Genomic DNA, 24,101 nt, shown 5'->3' with positions numbered 1-24,101 from the left:
ATTATTTAGTTCCACATATCCACGAACTGGTATCGACGTGTTCTACAACTTTTGTGAAGGAAAATTTCGGAGAATTCCAACGTATAAAAAGTCAACCTTTGTGAACCCCCTAAAACGTGCACTTCGAATAATTATTCGTCCGAAAATAATTCAACTCCACCCTCGAACCATGAAATCGTACAAACGAACACTTTATTAATTCTAGGAAATATTTAGGAATTAATAACAAATTTTCAGGGTCTTACATTACTGGGCCGTTTCCTCTCTCTTTTCAGCAGTGGGCCTTGTTCTTTGGGCCGGGTCTTTTCTTTGGGCCTTTTTGCTTTTTCTCTTTTTTTTTTGTTCTCTCTGGGCCTCAGGGCCTTTTTTTGTTTCGTTTTGGGCCGGCTCTTTACTTTGGGTCGGGTCACGTTTTTTATTTATATTTATTTTCTCTGTTTTTTTCTTCTTTTCCTTCTTCGCGTCTTCTTCTTCTTTCTTTGCTCAGTTCCTTCCTTCTGGTTCTGTGAGTGTGGGCTGGCTGCGTGCAGGGGCGCTGGGCAGAGGCTGCGACAGGATCGGGGCTGGGCGCGGGTGCTGGGCGCTGTGGCAGATGGGTTGTGCAAGGGAGGTGGGCTGCTGCAAGGCGATCTGCGACTGGGCTGCAGACGGGGATGCAAGGGTGCTGCGAGGCTAGGCTAGGCTGATGAATAGCGACGAATCCGATCTGGGTCTGGGAAGGACGGTGCCACTTGGAAAAAATGCAGGCAGATGCGCGTTGGAGGCTGGCTGGGTTGATGCGCGCAGGCTGGGCTGCGAGGCCAGACGAAGACGCGCGCTAGGGAGGAGGCTTGGTGAGGTGGGCTGTGCGCGCGGAGGGAGAGTTGAGGCTGGAGGCTGGTGCACGGAAATTTTTTTTTTGTTGGTGGCGGTAGAGAAGAAGAAAAAGTTTTTTTTTTCTTGGCTATTTACTCTGAGCGTGCTGATAACGTGTAAAAGTAAAATGAAATTGGAATTGGTCTACTCATTTCATTTCACCATCCCTTTATATAGGGATAGAATTACAACGGAAATATCAATTACAATGATGACATTAAATGCTGATTGATCTGTAATCGATGTTGATTGATGGTAATCACTGATTCCTTGATTCTCTCTTCATCAGTCACTTTGACGAAGGCACATAATGTGCTTTTCCTTTAACACTATTATTATTATTATTTTTTTTTTTTTTTTTTTTTTTTTTTTAATAAGAGGATCAAAGGATTTCACTCATACCCCCATGGTGACTCGAACCCAGGACCTGTATCTTAGGTAGTGGGTGCTCTAACCATGAAATACACTATTATTTAACAACATTAAGGCTACTATTGAATTTGATTAGTATACCTCTTAGTTATTGGGAAATCCATAAGGATTCATTATTGTTCCCTTCAAATAGATGCTTAGAAATAGGTTTTGTATTATTTGAGTTCTCATCCACCAAACACCATATTGATCAAGTATAAAATTTTGAGTCGAACATTCAACCAAAACTGTATCAGTAGTTTCTCCACAATGGCGGAACTACGAAATTGTCATTGGATGGTCAAACAAATTAACAATTACAAAGTTTTATACCTGTGATCTTTTATATTAGATAATAAATTGACTAATCATAACTTTTAGAAAGAAAAAAAAAACTAAAAGTGGGAGTAAAGCGATTTGTTTTAAAAACATTTAATGCCATTGATTTTGAAATTCTAAATTATATGGTTTCTCACCCCATTTAATTACAATTTATTTAAGGAAAATTTAAATTAGATGGTTTCTAACTTTATTCTTGTCTTAAATGAGGATGCACGTATAGAAATTTATTGTGTTTATAATTATAGAATCATATAAGGAAGATATGATTATTATTATTTTTCTTTTAATATATAGATGTCTATTTTGGTAATTTAATCTATCTATAAAATCTGATTTAAAATATAAAATAATAGGAATGTCTATTAAGTAGTTTGGGGTGTGTATTTAAAATTTCCCTTTACCTAATATCCCTAAAAAAAAAAAAAAAAGATATTTACCTAATACACGCACATGCAGAAAACAAAATAAATGAAAAGACTACAAAAGAAAAGAAAAGAAAAACGCCATATAAATTAGCCAAGGTTTACTATATATGGGCAATGATATAGGGGCTCAATGAGGCCTAAGATTTGTGGCCTCAAATCCTAGGTGTCATGTCATGTAAGCAAATACAAATTTTATTTTCAATTCCACATAATAAATCTTGCAACATCATACTATTGCAACACCAACTTTACCCTTTTATATTTCCTTCTAGATGTTAGGGGGTGAATCAATTACATTAATGAATTAAATTAGATGATGAAAAAAAAGATAAGCTATTAATTATGTATTAATTTAAGAGATATGTCTACAAATCTTTTGACAAATATTTTTCTTCGTTTAATTAAATTCTTTCCTATAATTTTTCTTACCAAATAGCATCAATATAGTCAAGAAATAGGCATTAACTTTTCTTTCCAAATATTGATTGATTTCATCTAAAAAAATAGCATTAATAAATTGAATTTGGAAAATACGTGTGTGTAAATTAAGAGGTAAGAAAAAATTCAAGCCATTAATTATCATCTACATATAAGGGGAAAAAATGATAAACTCAAACATAACGTGAAACACTAGCTACATAAAGAGAGAAAAAAAAAAAACAAAAGTATATATATAATCATATGAATATGTATTTTTCACATTATATTTTCAAAATTTACAGGAACCCAATAATATGAATTCAACCTTACATGTATTATGCAAATCTATTGATCGAGTGTATGTGCAAATCTATTGACTGAATTACATGAAATTTTTTCTATTCTTGATTGAAGAAAAAAAAATTGTTGTTTAAATCTAAGTATGAGTGTAATGAAAAGAAAAAATGAAAAGAAAAAAAAAACCAAAATAATTTTTTTTTAGAAGAAAACCAAAATAACTTAGATTCATTAGATTTTGAAAGGATAAGATGATATTTTTAGGCCACAAATCTTAGGCCTGATTGATGCCACAAATCATTTTCCACTATATATATATAACACATCTTCCAGCATTGTGGTATCACTAGTACCGCTACTTCTCTCTCTCTCTCTCTCTCTCTCTCTCTCTTCTCCGGTTGGTCTGTTCAAATATCCGGCCATTGATTAATTGATCAATGGCGAAAGTAAGTCGAAATTATATTATGATGTGCATGTTGTTTAGCATATTGTTGATCCTGGGCCATTCAGTGGAAGCAGGGAAAGTGAGACACTTTAAATGGGATGTGGAGTACATATTCTGGTCTCCAGATTGCGAAGAGAACGTGGTGATGGGAATCAACGGGCAGTTTCCGGGGCCGACGATCAGGGCAACAGCCGGAGACACGGTTGTGGTTGAACTGACGAACAAACTGCACACAGAGGGAGTGGTGATTCACTGGCACGGAATCAGACAGTTGGGAACACCTTGGGCTGACGGCACTGCTTCTATCTCACAGTGTGCCATCAACCCTGGAGAGACCTTTTATTACAGGTTCAAACTCGACAAGGTAAACCACTCCAGTACGAACTAATATGCAGTAAGCTAAAACAAAATTCAGTTCATTTATTCATGGTGTTGGCCGGTGGTGCATGCAGGCTGGAACATACTTTTACCATGGGCACTATGGAATGCAAAGAAGCGCAGGGTTGTACGGATCTTTGATAGTGGACGTCGCAAAGGGAGATAAGGAGCCTTTTCACTACGACGGCGAGTTGAACTTGCTGCTGAGCGACTGGTGGCACGAAAGCGTTCACCACCAAGAAGTTGGCCTCTCTTCCAATCCAATGCGTTGGATCGGTGAACCACAGGTACCCATTTATACATGTCACGTACTCTTACTTTTATCTGTGCTATTTGCTACCTCCATCATCCTCCATTATTACTCCTTCCATGCTTTTCTCATAGATTCATCACAGTATACTACGTACTGTTGGCTTCCTGGATCAATTATTGGTTTAAAGCGCTGATTGCGCGTTGCATTAGTCAAGTAAAAAGGGTAAAGCTAGGTAGTCAGTTTTGACCTTTAAAAACACAAAAGAGTACGTGAAGTTAAAAGGGAATTCTCTATAGGCTGTCTCAGTAATCATGATTAATTATCTGTGTAAATTATTTAGAATTAACCAATTAGAGGTAGCCAAAACTGGGAAGCACTATAGAACTTTTCATACAAGGGAAGGGTAGTGGGTGTACACACAGTGCTGACTCACTGGCTGTCCTCCTCATATTTCAAACAATCCAAGTAAATTTCAGAATTTTGGGAATGTGGTTGGTGGTAGATCTATTATCATACTGTTTGTTTAACTTTAATCTAATGGCTCTGAAATGAGAAATTAAAGGGATAATCAGAATTATACAAGAAGACAAGTAAGCTAGACATTATGCCAGCTACAAGCAGATCCATACACTAGATATATCTTTATTTATGTATATATAGATGGCTGGGAATAATTACTTATACTTATCTAGCCTTTCAATTATTCTATCTCGTTCACAAAATATTTGATCTTGTTGGTTTTGCATGTTTTAAACTATTATTTCCACTTTATTAAAAAAAAAAAACTATTATTCCCACTATCACATTCTGACTTTAATTATCGATCCTTGGACTTGCATGTTTTGTTTGTGTCGACTTTGGTCCATCGATAGAGTTTGCTAATGAATGGAAGGGGCCAATACAACTGTTCTATAGCGGGAGCGCACTATAGCAATTCCAGCTCCACCAAGTGCAGTTTAAGAGGAGGGGAACAATGCGCCCCCAAAGTTTTACATGTTCTTCCCAATAAGATCTACAGGCTCCGAATCGCCAGCACTACTGCCCTTGCTTCCCTCAATTTGGCCATTGGGGTACGTATATATATTCCATTCATTCATTCACTCTCACTAGCTATATATAACGTACATATATACATTATCCATGTTATTCTTAGAAAATTTTGAAGAGCATAAGTCACCGACATGTCATCCAATATGATTTAACAAAACCAATAGTAAGTGGTAATGAGCTAAAGTTGGCCAGAGTTGGTGTCACTACATTGAAATGAAACAGTAGCTTACGAATCATATTATGAGAATATGACAGGTCACAACAAAGTTGGACAACAGTTGAGAATATGAGAGAAAAAGCTATAAAAAGGACTTGGTTTATATAATGATTCTCTTATGGTATCTTTTCCTAGAAGTTTCCCTGCACTACCACTATCACTACCACTAGTGCATATGTGTATGCAATTCATCGGATAAGTTAATTGTGGGAAAGGAATTAATTGGTGCGCATGGGATGGGGATGGTGGAGACAAGTTGGTCGGAATATATAAATATCATCTCGATTTATTTGATAAAGTAAAGGGAAAAAAAAATCTTACTAAAGCTACAATAAGAAGAAAAGAATAAAAGGAAAGCTTTCTTATTAATTTCTATCATGGTGTTTGAGTGGAAAGCTCAATATTGTTTCTAAAATTGAAAGGAAAGTGACAACCATCTTTCGAGCTAGCTTGATATATAAATGCTGGCATCTTTTTTGCCGATTGCCTCACATATGTGCTGCCTGCCTATTACTTCAACTCCGTAAATTCAATTAGTAGGAAGTAGATAATTGTTTCATGTCATTTTAAAATTTCAAAACACTATAGAACTTTCGGTGTGAAGCTAGCTAATTATTAAAACTAGTTACCACAGCTAAGAAAACAGATTTGATCAATCAAAATAATGAATTTGAAATGTAGGATACATACGAGACAGAGTCTGCAGATCGAGTACAACGCATGCATATGGGCTGTGTTGTATTTTGTTTTTTTTTGGTCAAAAGCTGTGTTGTATGATCATGTCAAAAATTATTAAAGCTGCTTGCTTTGTTTCTTCCTGACTACTACTACTCGAAATTAGTTTTCATTCATACACCACATGCTTGAATTACATGATGATGACTTGCGTCCTTTTCTTTGTCGTGGCTTTGTTTGTGTATTGATCAATCTTATTATACTCTTGTACTTTGCGATCACATGTAACTACTTTATTGTATGCACGTATATTTTGTAGTTATTTATAACTCCATGCATATAATCGAAGGGACCCTAAACAATAATGGGCTGGATACCAAATTTACATATCCACATTAATATAAAAGTTATATGTAGATATTCCGCACATTCTAACAATAACAAGTCATTATCACTCCCATGTACAAATCTGTCAATCAACTAGTGTGTCGTCTACCACAGAAAAAAAAAAAAAAAAGGAAACAAGAAAAACATACACTATCAGTAAATGTCGTCTTTGTAGAAATATTTCCGAGATCTAGACGACACAGTACACACTCTTTTTTTGTTTACAATTCCATCAAAACGATTGCTACCATCTTGGTGTAAATTTGGTTTTGCCCGACACTTGCCTAATTCAACTTTCTAAGATTAATTTTAAAAATGGACATTTTGCACTAAAAAAAGCTAGTTAACTTTGAATTAGACTAAAACGTTCTGATTCTCTTCGATTAAAAGTCAAGTTAGGTCTCTAGTGTATGGTATCTAAATTAAGGCTTTCTAGCAAGCTAAAACTGATAATGATACACGCGCGCGCAAGTACATAGCAAATTTGGTCAATTGGTCTTAACTATATGCAATTTTGGTGCAGAATCACAAATTGGTGGTGGTGGAAGCGGATGGAAATTACGTCCAACCATTTGCAGTTGATGACCTGGACATCTACTCCGGCGAGAGCTACTCAGTGCTGATAACCACAAACCAAGACCCTTCCAACAACTACTGGGTTTCAGTCGGAGTAAGAGGAAGAGAACCCAAGACTCCTCAAGGCCTCACCCTCCTCAATTACAACACCAACTCCCCCTCCAAGCTCCCCACTTCTCCGCCTCCAGTCACTCCTATCTGGAATGACTACGCCCACAGCAAGTCCTTCACCACCAAGATTCTTGCCCTAATGGGATCCCCACAGCCCCCCAAGACCTTCCACCGTCGGATCACCCTACTCAACACCCAAAACAAAATGAACGGCGGATACACCAAGTGGGCCATCAACAACGTCTCCCTAACCCTACCCCCGACTCCTTACTTGGGCTCCATCAAGTACGGCTTAAAGAACGCTTTCAGCCTCGTGAACCCGCCGGAGAACTTCCCCAACGACTACGACGTCATGAAGCCGCCGGTCAACCATAACACGACCGCCGGGAATGGGGTTTACACGCTGGCAATCAACACCACGGTGGACGTGATTCTTCAGAATGCTAATGCGCTGAGCGAGAATGTAAGCGAGATACACCCGTGGCATCTTCACGGTCATGACTTCTGGGTGTTGGGTTATGGAGATGGCAAGTTTGATCGGAAGAGAGACGAGAGAAAGTTCAACCTGAAGAATCCTCCGCTGCGGAACAGTGCGGTGATATTTCCTTACGGGTGGACCGCTCTGCGGTTCGTGGCGGACAACCCAGGAGTGTGGGCTTTTCACTGTCACATTGAGCCGCATTTGCATATGGGCATGGGAGTCGTCTTTGCCGAAGGTGTTCAACATGTCAACAACATACCCAATCAAGCTCTTGCTTGCGGTCTCACCGGAAAGATGTTTACGACCAGAGCTGCCAACCATACTAATTAATAAATAATCAATTAATTAATTAGTTAGTACTTAACTATATCTTCCATGCACTACGTCAAGTGTTGCTTTAGTTTAGTTCCTTTAATATTTGATATGTCCTGTGTATGGTGTTGAACTGCAATATGCAGTCAAGTAGTTTGGAGAGTGGACACCTAGCTACCCAGCTTCGTCTAAAGTATTTGTATTCGAATGAGAAAAATTTAAGCGATATTGCCACTCTTATTCTTTTTATTTATTTATTAAATTTAGGTTTTGTTTTTTTTTAGTGTAATACTAATAAGTAAAATGGATTGGTCAAAAGATTGGTGAATTGTTTGCAACACGCGGACCATGCATAATAATCAACTAGACATCAAAATATACATTAAAAATTTTTATAATTACAAAATTGTCATTCTATTGTGAAATAGACTCGACATACTTTAATTACGAAGCTCCGCTGAAACATCATGGCCCATTAACATTTTAGAACAATTTTTCATTATTTTGGCTATGTTCAAGTAAATCCTTATTTTGTGTCTGCCCCAAACTCTAGGTTACTTGACCTAGTGGTAATAGGGTTTAATTAGAAGAATCTAGAGATTCATATTCAATGTATGATTACATTTCCTTGTATGATTCAGACTCTATGCATTGTAATCCTCTATATAAAGAGGCCCCTATTATCAATGAGAAGACATAGCGATTTTCTCTCAATTCCCGTTTCTCTAAAACACGTTATCAGCACGAAGCCCTAACCCTAAAAACCCTAATTTCGTAACCCTCAAATTCCAGCAACCACTGCCTCACATAAAAAAACTGGCGGCGGAACCACCGGAACCGGCTAGAATCCACCTGAACCGGTTGTCGGAAAATCTGAACCGGCCCCTGTCTTGTGCCTGCCCCCTGCAGACCCTGCTGAGAAACTGTCGAGAGCCCTGCGCACCCCTGTGCCTGCTTCAGTCGACATCTACCGAGAGATGTCGAGTAGCTACCGAGCCCCTGAGCACCTCCTGCCGACACCTGTTGATTACACGTATTTTTATGCGTGTAATTATATCTAAAATACTAGAATTAAGCTAATCCTCGAGTCAATTATTATGTAATTAATTCATTTCTATTTATTGTGTAGGAAATAAGCGGAATCACGGAAACGAGATGAAACAATGCACAATTTAGAGTAATATGAAACTCTCGAGAAATTGACGAACCGGTCAAATGGTCATTCATCGAACAAATGAGACAAGAAAGCATATTTAATTAAACTAATAAATATTAGTTTAATTAAAGAATGGTGGCTGGGCTTAATTAAGCTATCAATTATTCAATTGAATAGTCCATCATTTCCTTCTTTTTGCCGTTTCCTTACCTCCACGTGCAGCAGCTTAATTATGGCCTTATGGGTGATGGTTCAATTAACCAAAGGGTGCAGCCACTCCATTCCTGACACGTGGCATCCTACTCTCTTCTCATTACACTGATGCCGTGGTGCCCATTTCTGATGGGGACAGATATATATGTATAGCTGCTTTCTTTCTCGGGAGAACCCTACAGACCCTAACAGAGAGCGCCGCGCACCACACCAAATAGAGGCAGCCCCTTTGGGCTGCTCTCTCTCCTCTCCTCCTTCTCCTCCATTTTTCATAATAGTTTTAGTTTTCTTTTGGGTATTCATAAAATTTCTCACACAACCTTCAAGGATTCATCAAAAGCTACAAGATTCAAGCTTTAGGTATTTGTGGGAGTTGTAATTTAAGGGAAGTCATATTAGCTCCCTAGCTAATTGTGGCTACATTTGTGTTCTCCTACACTTCTATAATCTTTTCTCTTTGAATTTTGTATCTTTGATGTTCATATTTATGGGTTGTGAGTAATTTTCTTGTTGGGTTTTAGGGTTGTGTCCCTAACCCAAATTTTGTGTAAAAGATGTTTAATTTAATGTAATGATGCAATTTTCATATGATGGATGTTTATATCTATTTTTGTTGGGTTAAAATGCATGTCTAGGAGCCTAGTCAACTCTAGGGTGTGTATTTTGAGCATGTCTAGGACGGAGTTAGAGGCTTGACCCCCTCTAATTCCTAAGCTAGAAACCTTCAATTTCGTATTCGAGGGGTTATAAGCATGGTGATTTACATCCGTTGCGTGATTGCGCGGGCGGGTCGCTTAGTAGTCTAATTCCTCGATCTTTACGCCTCTTGATGTGAATTAGTGACCCTTGAACCGGCTCTAATTCATGCCAAGTGAGTTCCTACGACCCTTGAACCGGAGTAGGAATACCATGAAAGGGAATTTCGGTCCTTGAGCCTTGAACCGCCTTGGATACGACTACCGCCAAAGTAGGGATTTGCATCCACATTATTTTAGCTTCCGACACATAGAATTTGGGTGAAGGAACCTCCCTAACACCCGACATTCCCATTTATTTGGTTACACATTTATTAATTTATTTTCATTTTTATTAATTTCTTTACATTTCATTACATTTTGTTAATCTAAAATCCTCTCTCAAAATATTGAACTCTTCCACTCATTTGTGAATATCCACCACTAGGCTCTTAGTTTTGATTAGGCTTTGGTGAGAACCAAAGCCGAGCATTGCTAAGGCTTGGTGCTTTAGAATAGTATTTTTATTTATTTTCTTTTTCTTTTCTTTGTTTGCTAAGTGTCTTTATTTCCGATTACCCAAGCATTGTGGGTTAGCCACTAATCCCCGTGGTACGATAAACTTTGGGCATAATATTTCCCTATCTTGACAATGATACGTACGCTTGCGTAAATGTGTATCCAAGTCAATGGCGCCGTTGCCGGGGATTAGGGTTCAATAGCCTTAATCCCTTGGTGAATCGGTTCTTTAGGTCACATTAGCATATTTTTGTTTCTTTATTAAAAAAAAAAAAAAAAAAAATCGGTTGTTTATTTTGTTTGCTTATTCTCCAATTTTATATTTTTAATTTTTTTTTTGGGTTACTAATCTTTCTTTTGGGAACTCATAGGTACTTATTTTCTATTAATTTGAGCTATGGATCGATGGAGTTATGCATGGGAAGACCCAATGGGATATGAGCAACCTCCTCAAGATCGAGCTTATGCACCTTCAAAGCCATCCATCGAAGAATTGTTTGCTCAATTCAAAGCTATAAGTGAGAGTGTAGATCCAATCATGGAGCAATTCAAGGCTAGCCTACTTCAAGAGCAACCTCCCACCACTTTATATTTGCAAGAGCCTTTCTTTGATCAAGTGGAGCCTATTTCAAGAGAAGAAGTACATATCAAGCATCTTGAGCAAGAGTCGTTTATGCAAATTGATGATTATAGTGATGTTGATGTACAAGAAAGTGAGCTTGGTTATGAAAGTTCCAATGCAAGTGGGGTGAAAGACTACACTTCGGAGGAATGGGTGCAATATTGGAAATCTAAGCTTCCTAATGGAGGGGAGATATTTGAAGATGATTTGATGCGCTCAAAGCAAGCGCATAAGTTAACCCTGAAATATCGTTAGTAGTATAAGCAAATAGGGATCGTTCTATTCTGGGGATTGAGGGTACACCTGTCATTGTCAAACAATTAAGACAATTAAAATTAAAACAAAGTATAATATTCACAAAGATATTCACAACTATAAACATTTTACACGAAAAAGGGGGGATTTTGTTTTTGGTTTTTCGAAAATAAAACTAAGTTAACAAAACAATTAAAATGCAAAAACATAAAAATACAAATGGAATGAGAGAACAAAGATCAAAACCGAAACTTATGATTAAAATTGATTCAAACCCTAATATTGTTCATCTAAGTCATGAGAAAGGAGTTGATCATGTGAAACGTTAGAAAGCAAACAATTTCCCATATTTTACTTTTCAATGCTAATTAATCTAAGTGAAAGCACAAAGACTAATCCTATCAAACATGCATTCAAGCCCTAGAAAGCTAGTCAATCATGACATGTTCAACGCATAAAGCACATAGAAAGGCTATCAACTCAAGTGTGCAACTTAGTATGGAAAAGTCCACCTAATTGCAATTCTCTTTAATTAAATTCGGTTTTTGTACAAAACCTTTACTACTTTTCGATTCAAGAACACAAAACCAAAAAGTTGATTCATGTTTTTAAATTGTAGCACCATTCATATCAAAACCCTAAGTGTTTGCAACCACATAAGATTAAAACACAAAAGTTATCTATAATGCAAATTTAATTAAACAAACCCACATAAGCAACTCTCGAAGAACAATAATATGAATCTGAAAATTTCATTCAATCATATAAAAATTCCAGAAATTAATATTCATTCAAACACATATGTCAACTAGAACAAAACCAACGAAATTCAAACAAAGGTTACAAAGTAGAGGTCGAATTACACCGTGGATGGAAAATGAGGATGAATGATTTTCGTTGTGATCCTTGAAGCTTGAAAGCAAGTCTTCAATGGTGGATGGTGGATGATGATGCTCACGGCAATTCTTCTTCTCCCTTGGCCTTGCTTGAACTCGTGGCTTGCTCTAGAGGATGGAAGAACTCACGGCTATGCTAGAGGGATTTTCTGATTTTTCTGAGTTGTAAAACGTATGGGAGAGAGGAGCTAGACGTTGAGAATGAGAGGGATTATATAGGGGACGGCTTTCTTGGTCTCCAAGCTTTGTAAATCACATAGAATTAATCTGAAAATGCCACATAATTTCCTCCAATGCTTGCTTGCCACATAAGCCCTATGATGTGTTCCAACCAATCACAAAATTCCAATGTTTATTCCCTAAATAATCTTGCCGAAATATATAGAGATATTTTCTGATTTCCTTCACCAATTTCGGCAACAATATATTTAGAGAATATAGGGGACGAATCTAGACTCCTTTGAGAGCTTTTTGTGTTCAACACATATTCTCTTTCCTTTAAAATCTCCCTAAGAAATCTCCATCGAAATCTTTTCTTATTTTCTGATTTTTCTCACGGCAAACTCCTTGTTTCTCTCTTGATTTTCACGGCAAACTCTCCTAGGGTTTGTTCCATGCTTCACAAACCCTAATTGCATGGGGTTTTAGTGGGCTTTGATCCAATTGCCGAAAATCCATAGAGTTCTTGGGCCTCGTTGCTTCATCTTCAAGCCTTCTCATTTTCCAACGCAAAACATATTGTTTTTCCATTTCTTTTTCATAGTTGCGTTGGAAACTTGCTAGGGAAGCCTTCCTCCATTTCGTAGGATTTCCTGGTTGGACTAGGAAAGCTTATTTCTTCATTTCTGCTCAAATGTGTGGGCCGTTTTCTCTCATATTCGTTCGTCTTGATGTTCGCATGCTCCTCTTTCCATTCGTGCGTTCATTTCCACTTTTTAGCTCGGAGGTCGTGAAAATAGAAACTGTATTAAAAATAGAAACTTTCTAAAATTGAAAAATAGAAACTTACTAAAAATGAAAAATAGAAACTTTCCTAAACTGAAAATGGAAACTTGCCAGAAATGAGAAATGAAAACTACAAAATGGAAACTTTCTACAATAAGGAACTTTCCCAATCAAAGAATGGAAACTCTCCAAAAACAAGGATTTTTCAAGGAAATGGCGCAGAAAAATGTAGAGAAATGCAGTTAAAACGTCGCATTAAAATGCTCCTATCATGATTCCGATGAAGATGATGTCTTTTCTAGTGAGGAGGATGCGGAGTTTGAAGTGATGCATCGCAATCGCTTATTCATTGAGGCCGTATTTGAAGATGATTCTGATGAAGAGGATGTCTTGTCTAGTGAGGAGGATGCAGAATTCAAAGTCATACACCATAATCCTTTGTTCATTGAGGAGGATGCGGAGCTTGAAGTCATACATCATAATCCATTATTCATTGAGGTTGATATTTCCATGGAGGAAGAGAGTCCTTCACTACCTTGTGATGAAGAAGTTGAAGAACCAAGGACTTTCTCTCCTACCACATCCAAAGAGATCCATCATGAGTTTCCCAAGGTGGATTGTAGAATATTGAGCACTTATGTTCTTAATGAGAGGATTGGGATCAAGGTACTTTTACCTCCCAATCCACCATTAAGTGGCACTACAAAAAAGAATTCATTTTGCCACGGCTTCGTGCCGTCGCGGAAAGTCTGTTTGCCGTCGCAAAAGACCAATGGCGACGGCTAGGCGACGGCAATTACACCGTTGTCGTTGGTGGCGTTGCCATTGCTCGTGGCTACGGCAAAACGCCGTCGCAACCGGATTTAGCGACGGCAACGAGAGTAGCAATGATTTGGTCGCTTATTAGGCGACGGCATGTAGCGACTGAAAACGCCGTCGCAAGTAACCTATTTGCTACGGCAAATGCCGTTGTCTGCAATAAACTTTTTTTTGATATTTTTTTATTTTTCCAGAAATTTTCCCTCCAAATTTGATTAGAAATAAGCGGGAAATTGATTTTCCCTCTAAAATTGCGACGGCATCATTGCCGTCGCCACCTCAAGTATTTTTCATATGAAGCTTTAGCAACAGCTAATAACCGTCGCAACCAATTGACCACTCAATTTTTTCAAACCAAAATTTTTTCTGCCATTTTACACACCTAATCAAAAGATATAGTAAAACAATATAAAGCACCAAAATAATCCTTTCAATCATAGCTATCTCACAACTGAAATCATATAATCAAAAGATAAGTGCCAAGTTATATTTTATTACCAAGTACAAACTGAAATTAACCAAACCAACCAGAGTCTTTCATAATTATAAGGTCCTTCCATACTAGATAACTGAAAGGAAACATTGCCAAACTTAATATTGTTCAAAAGAATCCTTGACCACAATACTATTTATCATTAACTAGAGGGGCTTGGTTAGTACTGGAGCATGCTCAATTTCTTGATCACTAGTTGAATGTGGATGAACTCCTTCTCCTATGGACTCCCTCTAACTTCATGGCCACTGGTTGCATCTTGAACCTATCACATAATGCACAAGTATACAAATATCAAATCGGATTCACATGAAAATGAAACATGAACAGATCGGATATTGTCACATGTAGTTTGAATTCAGAATCTGAGATTTTATCCTAATACTGATAAGAATCAGCTGTTACATATAAATCTCAAGTCATATAATTGTGTAAGGTCTATTATCAACAGCCTTTCAGTAATGAACCCAAGGTGTAGCATTGAACAACTTGCATGTAATACCAAAGGTAGCATCTAGATTGTTTTTTTTTTTTCCTTTTCCATTTTTAATCGAAAACAGAAAGTGTCAGAAACATGTATTTGTTATTTGTTCCTTGACAAGACTGATGATAATAGTGGCAAACGACTAATTAAGCAGCAAAAACTTTCACAGAGAGCATATAACCACAATTCATGTACCATTGTTCTTTTCACAATCATCATCAAACTTCAGCAAGTAAAGAAACAAACCATTGATACAAAAGAATATTTGTGCAAAAACGAAGCAGCATGAACATAGTCATATTCTAGTGACATGTATATTCACACCTAACTCCTAAGAAGGATTTGAAATACATAAGAGACCACAACAGATGCAAGTGGAGAATGGCACATCAAAAAAATTAAGAGAGTAACAGATTCCAACTGATCTTTACACAGAACTGAAAAGCTCAATACAAGCTGATACACAGAACTAAGAAAAAATGATTTTAATACTACCTTCCACTCCTGTACATGTCATTGTATTTCTTAATCATCTAAATCAGAAACATGCACTAAATTACAAAACCACTTAAAGAAATTGAAAAATTCTTGGATCTTAGAGAAGAGAAAAAACTTCTATTCAGTATGCATATACCTGAGGAATCAGAGGAGCTTCATCATTACTGTCATTATACCCATTATAAAAGCTGTAAGACTGCTGAACCAATTCTTCCACCTTCAAAAGTAATGAAACAGATGTCAGAAGGTAATAATGGTGGAGAACAGAATTTAAGCATCAAATAAGATAATAATCAAGAAGCTTTGAGATGCAGTACATACCAAGCTTCTGCTATTGACATAATTAATCATTTTGCCTTGATCTGTGGAAAGAGAGAGTTTCACATTTCCTTGACCATCTTCAATAGTCAACTTTTCCCTACTTTGAAGGTGTAAACATATGATCTGGTCGAGCTAGCACCTAAACCAAAAGAGAAAAATCAACACCCCAAGTTTATATTGCTAGCAAAAATAGACCCCAGGTATGCTCCCATAACAAAGTTCAATCATGAGCAATTATAAGACTGAACCTGCCACTTCAGCACCCGAGATAGTGTATATGCCTTAACATAGTAGTTCCTTAAGCCCAGATGGACATCATCTAGAGGAAGAAGCTATGACTCAATTTCTTTTCCCTCAGAATCATGAACAATGACATCTTCATTGATGACCTACAGCCAATTTGGATCTTAAGTAAATGTTTTAAACAATATCCAACTCAATTTCTTTGTTTTGCTTATATAGATTTATTTTATTTATGAATGGAAAGAAACACTACCACGTTACATAAAGCAAACTAAGATTGGAACTAGAAAGGAGTACTCACAGGAATTTACTACTACCATATACAAAACTTCAACTATTATCATGAGATATGAAGTTGCAGGGCATGATCTAATATGATACAAAAAAAAAAAAAACAGCACGCAAGCTTAAGGGTTCATGATTCTTTGCCTGTTGGAACTTCGTAGTTAGGTTTCCAGATCCAGAATATGATGCAGACTCAACCAAGTGAGCAAGTGAAGTCGCAACTAGTTGCTCAGACTGCACAAAGAGGATGAACAAGTCAATAAAACTTAAAGACTTAAGTGGTCGACATTGAGGAGAGCATATTGTCAGGGGTGATTGGGGATGATATAACATACCAGCAAAAAAATTACAACAATGCAGCAGTATCTAATATATTAGATGACTAAGAAAAAAAATGTTGGGAAATGCTTACAACCAAGACTCCACAAGTCCAAAGAATACTCATAATCTTGTAAATCAACCAGAAGCTCAGGACCTTTGAAATACCTGCTAAGTGTGCAATCAGGGAACAATATAAGGTAATGAACAAAAACGAACTACATACACCAAAATTGAAAGCTAAGAGGTTTCACAGTGCCAGTTCAAATGTAGGAGCTGTAGTCAAACCATAAACAAGAAATGTGAGTAATCCTGATGGAACACGAAAAATGAACGAATGAGACCCAAGTTCATGAGGAAGAGCAGTTTAAACACGACAGAGGAAGAGCAGTTTAAAACAATATCTTTTCCTACTGTTGTCACTGGGATTAGATTATTGATATCATTTCAATTCTGGAATTCTTATACCTCTGTTAATGGGTTTCAAACTTTCAATATAAAATAATGCAAAGCTAAGATCTCTAGGTGTGCATAAAGAATAAAAACAAACTTTGGCCTTTGCAAAAACCCCATAAACCCATTTCACTCAGGATCAACCTTGCTTAATAAACAGTCTCAAGCACAGTGAATAGGCCACATAATCAACTGATCACAAACAGCTAAGACCAAAAGAATGAGAATCATCAATAACTAACACTCTTATTCACCAATTCATGTCACACACTCATAACAAAAATCAAAAACATAGATCATTTTCATTCCAACCTCCTCAAACTCTGATTCAAAACACAAACCGTAATATCAAAACCATCGAACCAGTCTCACAAAAGCTTCAAACTTTTCATGATTACTGAATTGGGTATCCACAAGTATTATCAGTAATTCAGCAGAAACTAAAACAAAACTAATTGATTTGTCTCAAATCCTTTCCAATTTCACAGAAGACACAAACATATATATCTTTGCCGTAAAAGCCCTAACATTTCAAAACAAAAGAAAAATTGCAGAAAAAGCAGGAGGTAGCCAGGACTAATTTATCTCTTGAAACAAAACCAATAAATGATAATTTGTGAATCTTCACAATGTGAACAGCTATCAAGGTTAGATTACAGATCTCGTCGGAGACTTACCACTGAACAGAAAAATATATGCATATATACTAATTCATCACAGCCACCAAAATATTTCTAAACTAATATCCCATAATCAGTACGTTGGCATCTAAGCATCATCATTCTCCTTCCATAATTGACCCATTTCCACCACACCAGTAGTGTACTCATATGTGCATAAACCTCATTTGTTTCTTGTTCAGCCTAAATTTCCAGTAGAAAGGAAACAGTAAGTTTTTGGCAAAAATACACAAATCTCACAAATTATTCCCAACTCTATTGCTTTCTAAGAGCAGGAAACTGAAAGTCATATTTTCACAACTACAAAGTCCAAGATTCCAATTATGCCTACTCCCTCATAATAAAGCTACGAATCAAGCTAATCTGACTTCCAATTTTCAGGAATCGGAGTTGAAAGGTTTTACTAGAACAATACACCAGTGCCTCAGTAACCAAGAACATTGATTCTCCACGTACATAATAAACAACACTAAAGCATTTCCGCTAAACCCCATCAAACCAAGAACATGACAAACACCACTATTTCTACACAGAAGTATAGAACACAGCCTACACTATTTCAATTTTGATTAAAGTGAAATAAATACATAACAGGGGAAATTGAGAAACCAAGAACTGGGTTTCAGATTTCAGACTTTCAAACAGATCTGAGTTTTTAGAGAGAGAGAGAGAGAGAGAGAGAGAGAGGACAAGTCACTACCGGCCAGATTGGGTTCGAGGAGAGGGTCGGACCGGAATCAGATTCGAGGATAGATTGAGAGAAGATTGATATGTCGTCAGCCCACCGTGCCCATGTCGTTGACCATCATCCGCGGAGGAGATTGGGGGAGAGTGAGTTTGAGAGTCGCAGAGAGAGGGATGGGATTCTGAGAGTTTGAGAGATTGCTATGGTCGACTGGATGGAGTGAGCGGGGAATAACAGATGGAGGGAGCGGGAACAAGAACAAAGTTTCTGAACCCAAAAACCTAAAAACTTGCCAACATGTTTAATTTTGGCACCTATATCCACCCAAATGTCAAAAAATAAAACAAAAGAAAATGTATAAAATGAAAATACATGACGGCACGTATTACCGTAGCTAAAATTAAAGAAATTTGGCGACGGAAAGAATATGCCGTAGTCATTGAGGGCATATTTATGCGACGGCAACGCCATGCCGTGGCAAATAATTTTTCTCTTTGCGACGCCACATTTGCCGTAGCGAATTTTAGATCAATGGCGACGACATTCTCACGCCGACGCTAACTGGTGAAGCTAAATGAATTCTTTTTTGTAGTGTGGTCAATGTTTCTACAATGAGGTGATGGATTGGAAAGGAAATGGAGCACTTGCACTCACCCTTTTTCATCACTCTCAAGAGCTTCTACCACCTATTGTTCCTATGGGTATCATTTCTACACCACTTGAGAAGGAGAAGGCAAGGATAGCTCCTAGAAGAAAAATTGAGAAGAAGAGGAAGATTAAGAAGCTATACTTTTGGCCATCAAATGGAGTATTCTTATGTAGCTCTTGGTCTTGTCTCTATGATACATCAAAGAGTCCCTTAGCCCCAAACAATAGGGTGGTCGCACTTGAGAAGTATCCACCTTAACAAAGTTCACATTCTATGGACCGGCAATGAAGTCCTTAAACAAAGCGCTCGCTAGGGAGGCAACCCTAGCACATCATCGGTAGTATTTCTTCCTTTAGTAGTTTACTTTTATGGTGAATAAAGCTTTTTTGTCATTTTTGGGGGGATGGGAGGTGTTCGGAGTTGGAAGTGTGAAGAAAGAATGAATGTGATAGTGAGCAGTTTCTGTCCAGAAATTTCAGTTCATTTTGGGTGACTAAAGTTTCAGATTTACAAGTTATTTTGAGCTGAATTTTTCTGTAGACATTCCACTATGTGTCTACTGTCTTGTGCCAAAATTTCAGACCCTTTGAGCACTTGGAACTCCAGTTATTCAATAGTCAATGCATGGAGGTCATAACAGAGACAGCCACTGTAGAGTGATTTTGGGAAGCTATAACCTCTACATATCAAGCTATTTGGAGTTAAATTTTTTTAGAGATGTATCTTCACATGTCCTCTATATGTTGGTACAACAGTTTTTGATTTGAACCTTTGTATCTTCAGATATGGTGTTCCAAGTGACAGAGGTCAGAAACAGGGCACAGCAGAAACTGCAGAACAGATTAGTGAGTTTGGAGGCCAACGATTTTTGACTCAGAAATTATATTTCAGTGAAATTTTACCTTAAGGTAGCCTTATGAGTCTAGTTTCATATATCGTTGGTCTCACCCTCTTTGCACCTCTGGAGCTTCAGATATTGCAGTTTTGGTGACTGAGGGTCAGCAGAAAACTTCTTGACAGATCGGCAATTTTGACCAGCTTTGGTTTTCATCTCAGTTTGAGATAGGTGGCTCACTTTATATGGATAGAAAGCTCTCTGAGTCTACTTTCCAATTCAAGTGGTCTCACTTACTTATCACTTTCTGATTTTGAGATATGGGCATTAAAAGACAGAAAGGTCATTGCTGGAAGTTTTCTGCACTCACTAGTTTTTGTTCACTCGGGGTGATTGGACTTCTTTGCACTTCATTTCATCTTTGGAGCATAATCTATGGGCAGTTGTGGAGTGTGTTGGATGTGGTCATGGCCATGTGCTTAATGGAAGGCTCTTTGTCCTTATTCGTTGATGGGCTACTTGTGACGCATTGCTCTTTGGACACTATATATTTCTCAATGGAGTCGATCTTTCATGAGTACCTAGAGCTAGCTTGGAGCATACGTTAAGGAAGTCAAGGCCTTGTGCCTTGAGGTTGGTGTCTCTTATTGGTTTTCTCCGACGGTCGTGAGCAATGGAGGGTCGACAAAGGGGGTTTTTCGTAACTTTACTCCGCATTCAGATTTTTATTTTCGTAGTTAATTTTTGTGCTTTCGCCCGGACTTCACTCTCATGCCTAAATCCGACATGGATTTTAGCTTTCGAGCTCACTTGACAACATTGAGGACAATGTTGGTTTTAAGTGTGGGGGTGAGAGCTCGGGTGCCCTATGAAAAAAAAAAAAAAAAAATTAGATTAGATTTTTGTTATTATATATTAGTGGTTAATGCCTTTTCCAACCCCAATGACGAGTCATGGACTTAACTTGTTGTGATTGTGGATAGATTGAGCATGATCTAGGACTTTGAATTTGTTTTGTAATTGAGCGTATATGTGATCTATGCTTGACTATATGCATGCACATAGCCTATGGTTAGGTTGGTTCATCATAATTAGAGAAGCATATAGATTATTCGATTAACTTGCATGCCTTGTGAGCTGTTGAGCCTAATATCTATAGTGTATGCATCGTTCATTCACTTATTCTTTCATGTGTGTACAATTTCATGACATTGCGTATCTAGAACTTGCTTGAGACCTCTCGAGGCTACTTTTAGCTTGCGACATGATAGAAAGGATTGAGGCATTTTAGGTTAATACCACCATGGCCAAAGAAGCATGTGCCCAAAGATATTTACCACTAGATTGCCACTTTGAGCCTATGTATATATTTAGCATTTTTGTTCATTTGCACCACAAATTCCTACCTAGCCTAAACATTTTTATCCTACCCTTCCATGGTAGTTGGTGAAGCGATTCGAGAGAATGACTTTATGTCTGAGTGCTTCAAAAGAAAGAAAGAAAAAATCAAAAGTGTGAGGTTACAAAAGAATAAGTGTGGGGGTGAGTGTTTTGTATAGAAAAGAAAGTTTCGAGAGAGTTCAAAAAAAAAAAAAAAAAAAAAAAGTTGTGAAAAAAAAAAAATGAAAAAAAAAAAAGTCAAATAGACGAAAATCCAAAAATAGAAAGAAAGTAAAGTATTGTATATAGTTTAGTGTGGGTTGTACATCGGGATTAGAGTGAGTGACTTAGCATTTGAAAGCAAAAGTCTTAAATCTCTACAAGAGAGAGTTGCTTCACCGGCTTCTATGGACTTTGTATTTCCTTATCCTTCATTTCTTATAGCCACTTGCCCTTAGCCCCATTACAACCAAATAAAAGACATCTTAATCTTGAATGTTGTGGGTTACCTAGCGGAGATGAGATCGAAGAGCAAGCATATGGCGGCGCGTGTTGTGAAATTGCTTTTGAGTGAAACACATATAGCCACTAAACACTTGAGCGGTAATATTTAGTGAACCTATGTGAGTTTAGTGGGTTATATCGGGTCTTCTATATGCCTATTTGATTATGGTGGATCGATTTGACACATGGTCAACACATGCATATACTTGAGCATTTCTCACATGTTCATCTTAATTGCATCACAAATTCATAATTCCTATGTTATGCTTTGTCGACCTCATGATCATTTACAAAATTAGTTCTCCAAGGGTTATGGTTGGAAAGACTAATACTACACTATCTTTATGTTTGGGAGTTAGTATATTTTCAAATTAGATTTCATCTAGTTTGCTTGAGGACAAGCAAAGTTCAAGTGTGGGGGTGTGATTACACGTATTTTTATGCGTGTAATTATATCTAAAATACTAGAATTAAGCTAATCCTCGAGTCAATTATTATGTAATTAATTCATTTCTATTTATTGTGTAGGAAATAAGCGGAATCACGGAAACGAGATGAAACAATGCACAATTTAGAGTAATATGAAACTCTCGAGAAATTGACGAACCGGTCAAATGGTCATTCATCGAACAAATGAGACAAGAAAGCATATTTAATTAAACTAATAAATATTAGTTTAATTAAAGAATGGTGGCTGGGCTTAATTAAGCTATCAATTATTCAATTGAATAGTCCATCATTTCCTTCTTTTTGCCGTTTCCTTACCTCCACGTGCAGCAGCTTAATTATGGCCTTATGGGTGATGGTTCAATTAACCAAAGGGTGCAGCCACTCCATTCCTGACACGTGGCATCCTACTCTCTTCTCATTACACTGATGCCGTGGTGCCCATTTCTGATGGGGACAGATATATATGTATAGCTGCTTTCTTTCTCGGGAGAACCCTACAGACCCTAACAGAGAGCGCCGCGCACCACACCAAATAGAGGCAGCCCCTTTGGGCTGCTCTCTCTCCTCTCCTCATTCTCCTCCATTTTTCATAATAGTTTTAGTTTTCTTTTGGGTATTCATAAAATTTCTCACACAACCTTCAAGGATTCATCAAAAGCTACAAGATTCAAGCTTTAGGTATTTGTGAGAGTTGTAATTTAAGGGAAGTCATATTAGCTCCCTAGCTAATTGTGGCTACCTTTGTGTTCTCCTACACTTCTATAATCTTTTCTCTTTGAATTTTGTATCTTTGATGTTCATATTTATGGGTTGTGAGTAATTTTCTTGTTGGGTTTTAGGGTTGTGTCCCTAACCCAAATTTTGTGTAAAAGATGTTTAATTTAATGTAATGATGCAATTTTCATATGATGGATGTTTATATCTATTTTTGTTGGGTTAAAATGCATGTCTAGGAGCCTAGTCAACTCTAGGGTGTGTATTTTGAGCATGTCTAGGACGGAGTTAGAGGCTTGACCCCCTCTAATTCCTAAGCTAGAAACCTTCAATTTCGTATTCGAGGGGTTATAAGCATGGTGATACTGACAGGACCCACCCCGGATTTCACCCTGAAATCCGAAGTGGCCCTGCGGGGCCCACCTTAGAAGAAATTCTACCAAAAATTTGACAGAACTTCCCCTAAAATGGGCTACCCAAAACCTGTAGAAAGCATTTATACTTCTAAATCAAATCATCCTTATACTTCTGGAGCCACCCTGCTTCCCAACTCAACATCAATCTCCAATTCACAAAACACAAACCTCAACTTGAAAAACATAAATCCCACAGGTAATCAGAGCAATTCTAATAGAAAGGTAAATAAGGACAACCTAACTCAAAGGCAACCGCGGAAGCCATGCTGTTGACTATGCCTCAACTCCGTGTACGCCCGACCTCAACCAATTCGCCTGCAAACTGGGCATTTGAAACCGAAGGGCCCAGGGGAAAGTATTGAAAACACGTTAGTGTGAGTGGACAAAAATAAGCAATTTTAAACAAAAGAGATTTTATACTTCCCCACATTTAATTATTAAAAAAAATCTCCCGATGCATGCACTGATTTAGGAAACGAAACAAAAGGAGTTCTGCTCAAGAAAACCGACTAGCCCCGCTAGTCCCAAACAACTGAAAGGAAGGATGGAAACTCCGATACTCAACAGAATAAGACCAGCCCTGCTGGTTAAACGGAAATCAGACTAGGCCCCGCTAGTCAAGTAATGATAGGATATGGGGAAGAAATATCACCATACGGGTAATGGAGCCTCCCAGGCTCTACCTATCCTCGACTGCCACTCACACATAGATTGTGCGAGGAGGAGAACTAATAACCTCGACTTCCAATCACACATAGATTGTGTGAGGAGGAGAACATTACCTCGACTGCCACCCACGTGAGGAGGAGAATAAGCTACCTCAACTGCCACTCACAAACACAAAGTAAGTGAGGAGGAGACCTAATCACATGACCCGAGTATGGTGAGGAAAAACAATC

General features: G+C 37.7%; 2 protein-coding genes across 2 annotated transcripts; both read left to right on the top strand.

Annotated features, from left to right (window-relative positions):
- The first annotated feature begins 3,109 nt into the window (after window positions 1–3,109).
- Window positions 3,110–7,884, top strand: LOC133732139 (L-ascorbate oxidase-like). Its single transcript, XM_062159616.1, has 4 exons — window positions 3,110–3,559; window positions 3,648–3,860; window positions 4,699–4,896; window positions 6,679–7,884. The coding sequence occupies exons 1-4, from the start codon at window positions 3,188–3,190 to the stop codon at window positions 7,651–7,653; spliced, it is 1,758 nt and encodes a 585-aa protein (XP_062015600.1). The 5' UTR covers window positions 3,110–3,187; the 3' UTR covers window positions 7,654–7,884.
- A 1,309-nt stretch (window positions 7,885–9,193) lies between these two features.
- LOC133734395 (uncharacterized) lies at window positions 9,194–11,164 on the top strand. The gene is made up of 2 exons (XM_062162037.1): window positions 9,194–9,364; window positions 10,629–11,164. The coding sequence occupies exon 2, from the start codon at window positions 10,655–10,657 to the stop codon at window positions 11,132–11,134; it is 480 nt and encodes a 159-aa protein (XP_062018021.1). The 5' UTR covers window positions 9,194–9,364; window positions 10,629–10,654; the 3' UTR covers window positions 11,135–11,164.
- Window positions 11,165–24,101: the final 12,937 nt, after the last annotated feature.

The sequence above is a fragment of the Rosa rugosa genome, chromosome 2 (genome assembly GCF_958449725.1).
Source record: "Rosa rugosa chromosome 2, drRosRugo1.1, whole genome shotgun sequence".
In the NCBI taxonomy this organism is placed as follows: Eukaryota; Viridiplantae; Streptophyta; class Magnoliopsida; order Rosales; family Rosaceae; genus Rosa; species Rosa rugosa.
Note: the sequence above shows the minus strand (reverse complement) of the source record. Positions and strands in the feature narration are given on the sequence as shown.

Excerpts from the sequence above, each read along its gene's own strand:
- LOC133732139 (XM_062159616.1), top strand. The coding sequence starts at position 3,188 with ATGGCGAAAGTAAGTCGAAATTATATTATGATGTGCATGTTGTTTAGC. Across the intron at positions 3,560-3,647 it reads ACAGGTTCAAACTCGACAAG|GCTGGAACATACTTTTACCA; the intron begins GTAAACCACTCC and ends TGGTGCATGCAG. Across the intron at positions 4,897-6,678 it reads CCCTCAATTTGGCCATTGGG|AATCACAAATTGGTGGTGGT; the intron begins GTACGTATATAT and ends ATTTTGGTGCAG.
- LOC133734395 (XM_062162037.1), top strand. The coding sequence starts at position 10,655 with ATGGATCGATGGAGTTATGCATGGGAAGACCCAATGGGATATGAGCAA.